This window comes from Lagenorhynchus albirostris, chromosome 18, assembly GCF_949774975.1.
Source record: "Lagenorhynchus albirostris chromosome 18, mLagAlb1.1, whole genome shotgun sequence".
Lineage (NCBI taxonomy): Eukaryota > Metazoa > Chordata > Mammalia > Artiodactyla > Delphinidae > Lagenorhynchus > Lagenorhynchus albirostris.
The window spans coordinates 46,961,212-46,974,486 of record NC_083112.1 but is presented as its reverse complement, the minus strand read 5'-3'; the positions used below and the strand labels follow the sequence as shown (position 1 = coordinate 46,974,486).

Below are 13,275 nucleotides of genomic sequence, written 5' to 3'. Positions count from 1 at the left end.
TGAGAGGCCTGCGTACCGCAAAAAAAAAAAAAAAAAAGGAATCAATCATAATAAAAGCAAGAGCTACGTGGGCCACTTTTTTGGTTGGCTCATTCAGAGAGCAGTCTGGGATCATCGCTTTTTTTTTTTTTTTTTTGGTTGTTTAGTTTTTATTTCATAACCATAAACTTAACTTTGCAATTCAGCTAAACTTGGAGAGGAATAAGGAAAATATGGAACCCAAAGAAGTGCAATGAGAGCACAAAGGTTATAGGATATTTCAAGCAGATGGGGATGAAGGGGTGCTCTCCTGAGCAACAGAAGGAATGGTCTGATGGTTAAGATAAAACACAAGTCAAATTTATTATTAGATTTGTCCACAGTCAGCAATGGTGATCTTCTTGCTGGTCTTGCCATTCCTGGACCCAAAGCGCTCCATGGCTTCCACAATATTCATGCCCTTTTTCACCTTGCCAAAGACCACATGCTTGCCATCCAAGCACTCAGTCTTGGCAGTGCAGATGAAAAACTGGGAACCGTTTGTGTTGGGGCCAGCATTTACCATGGAAAAGATGCCAGGACCCGTATGCTTCAGGAGGAAATTCTCATCATCAAATTTCTCCCCATAGATGGACTTGCCACCAGTGCCATTATGGCGTGTGAAGTCACCACCCTGCCACATAAATCCCGGAATTATTCTGTGAAAGCAGGAACCTTTATAACCAAAGCCTTTCTCCCCAGTGCTCAGAGCACGAAAGTTTTCTGCTGTCTTTGGAACTTTGTCTGCAAACAGCTCGAAGGAGACGCGGCCCAAGGGCTCGACACGGCCCAAGGGCTCGCCGTCGATGGCGATGTCAAAGAACACGGTAGGGTTGACCATGGTTGGGCAGCGCAGGAAGTTCTGGGGTGACGGCGTCTGCAAAGCTGGGATCATTCTTAAAGGAGCTTGCGGTAGAGGAGAGATAGAAAGATAGGTTTCTTGCACACACCTTTTTTCAGGAATGGTAAGGAAAGCCCAAGGAATGACACTCCTGTGACCATCCACCAAGACATCCTGAGGACTCTGCTGGGCCTGCCCGTGTGGGGAAAGTGAAGGAGAGTTGAAGGTTCTTGGCTCAACTCTCAAATAGCAAATTAAAATTATTATTTAAACTTTCCACCCCTGACTGTTTACGAAGACAAGTATTTACTTAATGTTCTTGGGAAGGTCTAAAGTAATGTAATCAAAGTACAGTCCATGTAACTGCCACTGGCCTGTGATAATATCAATAAAAAATACTGACAATAAACACTCTGAAATTTATACAACCATTTCACAGAGTAATTTGATATCTATCACATCTAATATTAAAAGGTTTGTGGGAATTCCCTGGCAGTCCTGTGGTTAGGACGCCTGTGCTTTCACTGCCGGGGGCGTGGGTTCAATCTCTGGTTGGGGAACTAAGATCCTGCAACCAAATAAATAAATAAAATTAAAAGTTTGGGCTGGTACTTGGTATACATTTATTCTATTTTTCTATCAAATATTTTCTTGAAAATTGTTTCTGAAATTAATGTTTCATTTCTCTTATTTTTATCATATTTTTTAAAATCTCAGTCCATAATAGATTGGAAATTTTACTTTTTATTTATTTATTTTTGGCCACACAGCTCGGCTTGTGGGATCTTAGTTCTCTGACTAGGAACTGAACCCAGGTCCCAGCAGTGAAAGCGCCAAGTCGTAACCGCTGGACTGCCAGGGAATTCCCAAGATTGGAAATTTTTAAAACTGTCCTTCATCACACATAATTTGAAAAGCGCTGGTTTCAAGTCGGTCTCCTCTTTTCTGCTTCTAGAGAGTCTGACTCCCAGAATGTACTCATGGAGAGAAAGAAGTTAAAAACACTTTTGTGGGACTATGTTAATTATGTCATGAAAAATATTTAATGACACGGAAAAATTATCATGACCTAGGTAGAAAACAAAGCAGACTACAGACGAAAATGAACAGTGTAACGCTTAAGTTTGCAAAATGGATTTATGAATGGCTGGTAGTTACCTCTGACTGGTGTCTAGCATGTATACCAGGTTATATATGAAGAATAAATGGTAGAACCATAGGAATCTTTATTTTCTTCTTTCAGTTTAACTATATTTCTACAATCAAGTCATATTTTTGTAGTGTAAATTTTAACGAATAGTATTACCTTTATTCTTTGGAAGGTTATAGGCTTATTTTAAGGAAGAATCAAGACCGTGTTTTGTTTTTTTGCTTGTATTGTTCCATTTAGTTTAGATTTTAAGATAATAATTAACTTTTCTATAAAGGAAAGAAATAATCCTTGTTTAAAAAATCAAGTTTAAGTTGTTTTAATTCCATGGAATATTTTCATATTTTTTACAAATAAAATATCTGAAAAATTTGCATGTGAACTTCCACTTCTGGATCATAAATAGTGTTCACTGTACACAGGCAAATTCTAAATAATTAAGTAGTATTGAATAATGAAAACAATAGAGAGAGGGTCTAGACTTATGGGGTCTAGACCCCATAGACTTATGTGTGACAATGCTATCAGCCAAATTTCCATAATAACTAACATTTTACTGTGGGCTGTGTGCACGTGATTTGAACATAACATTTATGTCTAAAATAAAACTCTTCAATTGTTTCTTTCCGCAAAAAAAAAAAAAAAAAGAAAAGAAAGGGCGGGGGGGGGAAGAAAACATCTAATTTTAATGTAACACTAAATCCAAAGGCAGTACAGCTGTTTGGTTTTGATTGTTTAACTCAGCTGTTTTATTCTGAGAAAAGCACAGCTGCCTTTTGATGTCGTCTGCTATTCAAGACTGTTCTTTGGGGGGGGGCGTGAAATGTATGAGGAGAGCTCAGAGACCACTGGTGGGTTCAGCTTCCACTCTTGCTACATTGCCATTTCTTGGTGTCGCTCTTCACATTTCAACATTGGCTAATGCAAGTTCCTTCCCTTGTACACTGTCTTTCCCTCCAGAATTCTGCAGTACTGTTGGTGGAAGGGTAAATATTCTCTTTTTTTTTTAAGGACAGTTTTTGAGAACCTATTCAGATCTTAAATATTTGACATATCTGGATTATATTCATTTTTGAGGTACAAAGATAGTGTTGTGGTTATGTTTTTTTTAAAGAATCATCTTGAAGTGACACACACTGAAATAGTTACAAATGAAATGACACAATGTCTGAGATTTGCTTCAAAATAATCAAGGGGAGGGGAGGCAGGGGAAAAGGTAAATTAAGGGTGGCTGTGAGTTCATAAAGGGGTAGTGGGCATTCATTCTACCGTTCTAATTTTATATTTGTTTGTAAATCTCCATAATAAAAAGGCTTTAAATAGGGTAAATTAAAACAACATAAATACTTATATTTATGTTATTTTTTCCTCTATGTAAATTAAATGAACCCTGGGCTTTCCCGGTGGCACAGTGGTTAAGAATCCGCCTACCAATGCAGGGGACACAGTTTGAGCTCTAGTCCGAGAAGATCCCACATGCCGCAGAGCAACTAAGCCCGTGAGCCACAACTACTGAGCCCAAGTGCCACAACTATTGAAGCCCATGAGCCTAGGTGCTGTGCTCCACAACAAGAGAAGTCACCGCAATGAGAAGCCCACGCACTGCAGTGAAGAGTAGCCCCCGCACAGCAATGAAGACCCAACGCAGCCAAAAATAAATAAACTAATTAAAAAATTAATAAATAAAATAAATTAAATGACCCCTCAGTTCCACATCTAGAGATCTATCCTACAGAAACTCATCCACAGGCACACATTTATGTAGAAAGATGTTCTCTTTAACATTGTTTAGAATAACATATATTGGAAACCATATTCACATTCCACAATGGGGGAATGGTTAAAATTCACTGTAATTCATTCCACTGTCTATTTTGATAACCAACAGCCCCCCCCCACTTAGAGTTAGTTACTATAGGATAATGTTAATAGAAGTCAGAAGATACTGCTTATAAGGAACCTGAGAGACGTTCCAAGGAGGAAATCTCACACTGGATGGAAGTCTGGCAGTTCACGAGTGATTTGCCACTCAGCACGATGCCAAGCCCCTAAAAGGGGAGTGAATTATCTCCTTGGAGATCTCCTGGAGAACTATGCCAGCAATCCTGATGACTCAGAGCAGGAGAGGGCTGACAAACCCAGGGCCATGTCACCACTTCCTGCCTCAGGAAGTCTATGGGTGGGGGACGAGAGGCCTGTGTCAGGTAGACAAGATCAAAGGCCTGGGAACATCCCCACTTTCCTTTCTTCTTGTCTTCCCTTTAGGTATAATCTCAAGGAATGTACTTGTCATTCTGCTTCGACAGTGGCTGGTGTTACTTGGCTTGGATAATTTTCTCAAGTCAGTGGACAAAACACTCCCTAAAGGCCCATCCAAGCTCTGGGGTCTGTTCCTATACATGGCAGCTCTGATTCTCCACTACTCCTCCTCAAGACACAGTCAGAATCTGCGCTTCTCTCTAAGCAGATTAATCCACTTGCTTTATCTTATCAGGACTCAACTACTACTCTTGACAGGCCCAGGCACGCTGCACCCTGGAGCGACTCCTGCCCCAAAGGGAGACTGGGAAGCCCTCTAGATGAACTGAAGTTACCTCAAGTCCAGTTTCCCTAGTTCCTTGACTCTGATGGGCTGCCCTAGACTTAAGGTGAGTCTCGTGACTCTTGAGATGGGTTTGTTATTTCAGAGTCAAGGAGTTGAAGTCAGAACACCCAGCTCTGTCTCTTACCAGCTGTTTCCATGAGGAAAAATAAACCACTTACTCTTCCTGAGCATTATTTTCCTCATCTTATTATTACAGACTGGTGTAATAATGAGCCCATTATAGGATTACAGTAAGGTAGGTAGTGTGTGTAAAACAAGACCCAGGACAGTACCCTGGCACACAGTATGGGTTGGTTATATCTGATACACTGCCTGGCCTTCATCACACTCTTCGGCTGTGACCACCACGTATAAGATTAGGCCTGATCACCTGACACCAGGTTCATCTGGACCACCCCTTTCCAAGAATTGACCCCTCCCTGTTTCAACAATACTCTGTTTTCCTGGTCACTGTTTTATCGTGTTCTCTTTGACTCTCTGTTGCCGATAATCCGCACCTCATAAAGTACTTATAGAGATGTGGTTATGGAAAACAAACAGTTGCTTTTTCAAAAAAGGAAGGCAATACCACTTTCCTGTTGGTTAGTTCTCTGTCCAGGGAGACCTGAGACAAAGATGCTGGCCGCCCAAGTGGACACCAAAGGGGGAAAGTGGCAGGGCGTGGTGGTGGGATGAATTGGATGATTGGGATTGACATGTATACACTAATATGTATAAAATAGATAACTAATAAGAACCTGCTGTATAAAAAAATAAATAAAATTCTAAAATTCAAAAAAAAAGAAATTAATGTACTGAAGCAGCCTAAATGTCCATTGACAGATGAATGTATAAAGATGATGTGGTATATCTGTATCTATAGATATACAGATATACATACACACACAGACACACACACAATGGAATATTACTCAGCCATATAAAAGAATGAAATAACGCCTTTTGCAGCAACATGGATGGACCTAGAGATTATCACACTAAGTGAAGTAAGCCAGACAAAGACAAATATCATATGATATCACTTGTATGTGAAATCTAAAAAGATGTACAAAACTCACAGACATATAAAACAAACTTACGGTTACCAAAGGGGGAAAGGGGGGGAGGGATAAATTGGTAATTTGGGATTAACAGATACACACCACTGTATATAAAATAGATAAACAACAAGGACCTACTGTATGGCACAGGGAACTATATTCAATATCTTGTAATGACCTAAAATGGAAAAGAATCTAAAAAGGAATATATATAGGTAGATCTATACATCTATCTATCTATATATATCTATCTATATGTCTATATAACTGAATCACTTTGCTATATACCTGAAACATTGTAAATCAACTATAGTTTGGGAACTCCCTGGCAATCCAGTGGTTAGGACTCAGTGCTTTCACTGCTGGGGCCCAGGTTCAATCCCTGGTCAGGGAACTAAGATCCTGCAAGCTGTGCAGAGTGGCAAAAAACAAAACAAAACAAAACTATAATTCAATTTTAAAAAAAAAGAAATTAATGTACTCAGCAAGGCAAGTTCATTTAAGTCCCAAATATTTCAGACATAGCCTTGAATCTTATTATGTAGTAATAGAATTTTTCAAGACAGTTGTGACTGTAATACAGAACAATAGCTTTTTATTAATTTCTGGTGAGAATTCATGACCACTTTTACTCAGATTTAAATCACCCTAATTTTCTTGGTCTAATGTACCTAAGATTTCTTCCATCTTTATGAGGTATTTTTACAGATTCTTTTATTTAGTCAATGTGCATTTATTGAGCATTGACCTTGTCCCAATCCCAGTGTGGAAAATTCAGAAATGGAAAAAATGATTTTTCCCTGTGCCGTTTTTTTCAAGATAACAGTATCTTCTTGTACATCTCTGTACTTTACAAACAATACACCCCAGTATTAGTACCTCAATGCAAATTACTTTCAACCATTTTGTATAATAAAGAACCTCCAAATATTATTATACCTACCTCCTTCTAAACCTACACTTCTTCAGTTTTCTTTTGTCTTTTATGCAGACCTTCATGTGAGAAACTGAGCCTCCTCTCATCAAACTACCAAAGGTGGGCTCGATGCCAGGGGAGGGACAGAGTCAACCATTCAGAATTATCCAGCAGTTTCCAAAGGAACAATGGGGTACACATTTCATGCTTTCTTATGTGCTTACTGTCCCCCTTACCTCCCCTTCCTCCTTCTGGTCCTGTTAATTTTTATCAAATTAAAAGCTAAATTGTTTAAAAGTTAAATACTTCTACAAGGCTTTTTTTTTTTTTTTTTTTTGCGGTACGCGGCCCTCTCAGTTGTGGCCTCTCCCGTCGCGGAGCACAGGCTCCGGACACGCAGGCTCAGCGGCCACGCCTCACAGGTCCAACCGCTCTGTGGCATGTGGGATCTTCCTGGACCAGAGCACGAACCCGTGTCCCCTGCATCGGCAGGCGGACTCTCAACCACTGCACCACCAGGGAAGCCCTACAAAGCTTTTTTAATGAAAAATCAATAATCCTACCTTCCCTCCTTCTGCCATTACCCCATAGAGACACCCACATTCAACTATTTTAGCCCAGTACTCAATGTTCTCCTTCCTATTTCTACATAACACGTTTGCTTTACCATCTTCAGTTGCACAATTTTTTCTTTTACGTGAAATCAACAATTGTGTGTGTGTGTGTGTGTAAATTTCTGTTTGTTTGGCTTTCTATACACAGATCTCTAATTAAACCCCTCAAATTTTCACCAGATGTCTAAATCAGGGGTCAGCAAACATTTTCTATGAAAGAGATAGACAGTATATATTTTAGGTTTTCTGGTTCACATACAGTTTGCTACATTTTTTTTGATCCAACCCTTTAAAAATGTAAATAACCCTTTGTAGGGACTTCCCTGGTGGTCCAGTGCATAAGGTTCTGCGCTCCCAATGAAGGGGGCCCAGGTTTGATCCCTGGTCAGGGAACTAGATCCTGTATGCATGCTGCAACTAAGAGTCCACATGCTGCAATTAAGAAGCCGCATGCTGCAACTAAGAAGTCTGCATGACGCAACTAAGACCCGGCACAGCCAAAATAAATAATAATTTAAAAAAAAAAAGGAAGAAAGAAAACCTCTGTAGCTTACAGGCAGGAAAAAAATTAGGCCTTAGGTTAGATTTGGACTTCAGGCTGTGTTTTGTCAACCTCTGGCCTAAATCTCCTTGAAAGACTCAGATGTATCCAATATTCCATCCATTTCATATCTTGGAGAAGAATCTCCCAGAGATTTTTAATTGGTTCCAGTCTGGCCTGGTTATCTGTTCTCTCACCTTATCCAGAGGATCCCTCCCCTTCACTTCTCATCTGCACAGGGTCCCATGCACAGATAATTTTCAGTATTCCATATCTTTCTCTTTCTTTGTTTACTCCCTCATTTTGGTGAAGTGTAGACTTCAGCAGCTTTCTGAAAGGTAAAAGAGGAAAAAATTTGAGAACTTGCATGTCCAAAAAATATCTTACTCTTCCCTTGTACTTGACTGATAGTATGGCTGGTTATAAAATTCTAGATTAAAAATCATTTTTCTTCAGAATTCAAAAGGCATTTCTCCACTATCTTCTAGATTCCAATGTCACCGATGAAAAGCCTGAAGCATTTCAGCTTCTTTTATATATGACTTATTTTCTCTCTGGAAGTTTTAGGAACTTATTTTTGGTCCCAGGGTTTGAAAGTTCATACAGATGTGTATCTATTCACACTGGTGTGTTAGGACATCAAAGCCTTTTACTCTTGAAATTCATGTCTTTTGATTTTAAGGAATTTTCCTGAATTATTTTCTTAATGTCTCTCCCTACCCCCAGTTTTTCTAGTCTCTCTCTCTGGGACTTATTGTTAGATGATAGAACTCTACTTATCTTCTTTTAGACTGGAACTCTTTTTTGCATTTTTCTGTTTACTTTTGATTCTTTCATTTCTGCTCTCATATTTCAAATTTTAATTTTTTGCTCTGCATGTTCAGAGCATCCTGTTGGTTTCAGAGTTGTGATATCTTTCTTATATCTCTGAGGCTATTAATAATAGTTTTGTTTTGTTTTTATATTTTACCTATCTCACATAGTTTTTTCTTCTCCAGGGTGCTCTTCTTTGTTTTCTCTCTTTCATGTTAAATCGTTTCCGCAGATATCTGGTAATTCTTGGTTGTTTATTAATATTTAATAGTGAGGGACCAAAAACTGGAAGCTCTGAGTATATGTGTGAGGCTAACCATCTGTGGGTTTCTCTGTGAGTGATCTGGCTGGGCCATATTATTGGAGAACTTGGGATTTTCAGTACATTTAGATCTTTCCTCTTGGGCTGGTCCATTCTGAAGAATTTTCCAGCCTCCTGCCTGGAGGATAAAGTCTTGGTTCCAGTATTCTGGGAACCAAATAAAGAAGAGAAGAGGAACTGGTTCAACAACCAACATGCACATTTATTTAATTCTCCTATTTTCTGTTTGGCCCTCCTCCCCGCAACTGGGCCTGTAGTCTACTAATTTAGAGGCCCTCTTTGTCTTTACCCTCTCCAGAGAATAAGCAGATAAACCTCCATTCTTCTGCTGGGGAGGGGACTAGCTGTTTATGCCCTGTTCAGGGTGTTGATGATGGAGTGGGTGGCGGCTTGGGGGCAGTTGCGGGATTGGCAGGGGAGGGGGGAGGGGGGTGGACTAGGTAATTAACAACTTCTTAGACAAACTGTTAACAATTGTATTTTGGCTCTACTTTTAGAAGTCCTTGAGTCTACAAATTCCTGAGATCTTTTGGGATTTTCGTGGGGATCAGAATTAGGTTTGTTCCTAGTTTTCTCCACGACTACTTTCAGATTTAGCTTTTTCAGTTCTGCCCAGCTTGTTGCTCCTTCTATCTAGCTTTTCCCGGTTCCCACAAGCTTGTTGGTACTTCTAGTTTCCTTTTCGCCTCATAGCTTTATGCCTTGAAGGGAAAAGGCTCTTCATTTTAGTGGGGCTTTAGGAGGCTGCAAAATTAGACGCATGTAATCTACCACTTTTTCCCTAGACGTCTGTATGAGCTTCTTAGTTTCCCACTCAATTCCTTTCATATATATCATCATTCAAATGTCTTTGGTTGCCAAATAGCATTAAGCTTTTACATTCATGTTCAAGAATATTACCATTTCTATATCCCCAAATGCTTTCATGGGGGTGGGAGGCACTGAGAGTGATAGGTGAAATAAAGATTGCTGGTTTACAAAGAAAAAGGGAAATTCTGAGTTTTCATGTAGCAAACTCTTCTAATCACACATAGCTCTCATGTGATTTATTATGCTTTTTTTTCTTAATAGTCATTGTAAAATAAGTATTAAATAATTGCCAGGTTTTGTCACCGATAACTCTGGTATGAGTAAAAAAAAAAGGGGGGTGGGGTGGTGGTCTCCTATTGATTAGTTTAAGACTGCAGTAAAGAATCTAACCAAAGATGGAATTTGGTTAACTTCAAAGTAGAGACCAGATTTAGTGATGGGGAATAAAGCCCTGTTTTGTTATGTTATGGCCCATGAGTTAATCCAAAGAGCTCTGGTGGGCTTAGTTGCAGATAGGAAAAGGAATCTAGCTAGATTTTAAAGAACATTTTTATGTAGGCAGGCCAAGTCATGCTTATCTAAGGATTCTCTAATTGGATGCCATGAAGTGATGCACTTAACACAAGCTGCAACGTAAGAATGAAACAACAAAATGAAGCAAAACAGAAAATAAGATAACTTGGGCAAGGAGTGGAAGGGAGAATAAAAAACTAACTGAAGATAGTTAAAACTCAAGAGCATTACTAACTTAACATCAAATCACATCATTGTGTTCTGGCTAATTGGAAGCTGGTGTCATCAATTTTTGTCTAGACGGGGTAACTTGTTTACCAAAAGACTGGTCAGACTATGTTTGACTGCAGATATTTATTTAATGGATATGCTAATGATCAGTAAATAAACTGCTTGCAGCTTTGAAAGTGTTAGGCACAATGGTGTAAAATAATTTTCCCTTTGAAAGTTCACTCACAATGTTTGAAAATTCACAAGGTATTATCTGCTTGCTCACCTTATAATCACAGTTTCAGTCACACACCTTATCAAGAATCCAGCACCAATGCTGTATCAACAGGGCAACATGAAGAGGAAATTTGGTGAACATCAGACGGATTCAACCGCTGCAGGGCTTAAGCCAATTCACACAGCACCGTAAAGTTATTTTTGACATCTGCTTTATCAATCAAAAAGAGCAGAAATACAAAGGCAATCTGAGAAGTGGTGTTTCTTCCAAGGAGCTGACAATCTGAGGAGGAAAAACATATATGATAGAAGTTGGAAAATATTCAAATGCTGAAGTGTCATAATGTCTCCAAATGCAAAAGAACTTCCACTGAGGATCTGAACTGAGCTGTGGCACACAAGGACGTGAACAGGTAGCTGGCAAGAGAGGAGAAAGGGCAGCCTACAAAAGGGAGGAAAGGAGAATAAAGAAAGGGAGACAGACTAGAAACAGCTGTGCTCTGTAATCTGGAGTAAAATGGTACTGAAGTGTTAGGGAGCTGAATACAATTAAGTGCCGGGAACCAAAGCAAGAGTGAAGGTTTCTACGCACAAGAAAACTTAATTCTTACAATTATCAGCTGAATACTGACCCACCTCTTATTTGTCATTAGACATAGAGTTGTCTTTGCTTCAGAAACCTGGTAGCCTCACTTTCTATCTCAATGTCTAGAAATAAATTTAAGGCAAAGAAATTATGTTTTTCACCCATGGAAAAATGAGGTTCTGCCTAGGGAACGGATGTGTGGTATTCTTGAGCTAGCTGTTACTTGAATGACAGGGAAGAATGAGGGGTCCAATAATGAGAGAGGCTGAATAAACTTACGATGCCAAATTATTAACTGCAATTTCACTTTATTTTCCCATCAGGGATTTTCCCACTTATTGAAAATATATAATAGTGATACTGATTCTTTTCCTTCACTCTAAACTTTAAACTTTCACTCTAACTTCTGCTCTAAACTTTATCTATTTTAATGTCTTTATTGGAGTATAATTGCTAGGGGCAGGACAGGAATAAAGATGCTCTAAACTTTAGATTTATCAAACCACTACTAAAAAGATAATACAGAGTTCCCGTATACCCCACCCCCAGTTTCCTCTATTCCATACTTTATTCAGATTGCCTCAGTTTTCCCCTAACGTCCTTTCTCTGTTCCAGAATCCTATTTCGTTTACATTACACTCGGTCACGTCTCCTTAGGCTTCTCCTGGCTGTGACAGCTTCTCACATTTTTGTTTCTCATAACCTGGAGTTTTGACTACTGGTTAGATATTTTGTATGATGTCCCTCAACAGGGATGTCCAACGTCTTTCGCACCATTAGACTGGGCTTATGTGTTTTTAGGAGGAAGACCACAAGGCAAAGTTCCATTTTCATAACATCAAACCAAGAGTATACACTATGAACATGACTTATGCTGTTGACGAGGACCTTGATCACCTGCTGAGGGTGTCTGGCAGGCTTCTCTAAGTGTAAAATGATCCTACCTCCCCTCCTGGCCATATTGTACTCTTTGGAATAAAGTCACTTCGTGCAACCTGCACTTAAAGTGAGCGGGGACTTATGTTCTATCTCTGAGGGTGGAGGATCTACAAAAACTGTTTGGAATTCTTCTGCAGACCTCTTTCCTATATTTTCACTCATTTATATTAGCATGGACTCACGGGTATTTTATACTTTGGGTTATAATCCAATCCTATTTTATATTGTTGCTCTGACATTCTAGCATCACTGTAGGAATTTTTTTTTTTAACATTTATTTAGGCTGTGCCGGGTCTTAGTTGCAGCATGTGGACTCTTAGTTGCAGCACGGGGGATCTCGTTCCCTGACCAGGGATCAAACCCAGGCCCCCTGCATTGGGAGCGCACAGTCTTACCCACTGGACCACCAGAGAAGTCCTGGAATTTTTTTTTAATTGCTTACTTCTCATTGATGTAAGATGCTCCAGGCACCCTTGTATGCTTCCTACCCTAGTCCCAGAATCAGCCATTTCTCCGAGGAGCAACTCTTGGCTCTTTTTATTGGAGATAGCATTAGAAACCAAGGTGTACTGTTGCTAGTGGTTAAAATCATCTCAGTGTTTTGTTTTTTTTTTTTTTTGGCCATACCGCTCGGTTTGCGGGATCTTAGTTTCCCAACCAGCGATCGAACCCAGGCCCCAACCGGGGCCCCTGCAGTGGAAGGGTGGAGTCCTAACCACTGGACCACCTGGAAATTCCCTTTCTCTTTTAAAAAGGAAAAAAAAGTTAAAACCCCAATTCTTGTTTTGTTTACCTCTGACAAAACTAGGCTATATACAAGTTAGCTCCACAGTGTCTTCAACTAATGATCTTGAAAAGGTAAAGTCAATATGTGTCTGTGTAATGACCAGAGAGGGGGCTAAAGAAATCAGCATTCATGAAGTATGCCTCCCTTTATACCTCCGATATTGTAAAAACAAATTCCTCTCTTTTGTCTTAAACAAAAGTAGATACTGGTTCAAAGTGGGAATTGTTTTCTTATTAACTGCCCACATAAAACAGACCCTTTTATATAGCTATGAGAAAGGAATTTGTTCATTGTTTTTGCTATGGTAGGGGAAGAAGGAAGGCACAACATGAA

At 39.5% G+C, this 13,275-nt stretch overlaps 1 protein-coding gene across 1 annotated transcript; it reads right to left on the bottom strand.

Moving 5' to 3' along the window:
* Positions 1–317: 317 nt before the first annotated feature.
* LOC132508603 (peptidyl-prolyl cis-trans isomerase A-like) lies at positions 318–913 on the bottom strand. The gene has a single exon (XM_060128899.1). The coding sequence runs from the start codon at positions 911–913 to the stop codon at positions 347–349; it is 567 nt and encodes a 188-aa protein (XP_059984882.1). The 3' UTR covers positions 318–346.
* Positions 914–13,275: the final 12,362 nt, after the last annotated feature.

What these genes read in the sequence shown, in the direction of transcription:
- LOC132508603 (XM_060128899.1), bottom strand. Translation starts at nt 913, where the DNA reads ATGATCCCAGCTTTGCAGACGCCGTCACCCCAGAACTTCCTGCGCTGC.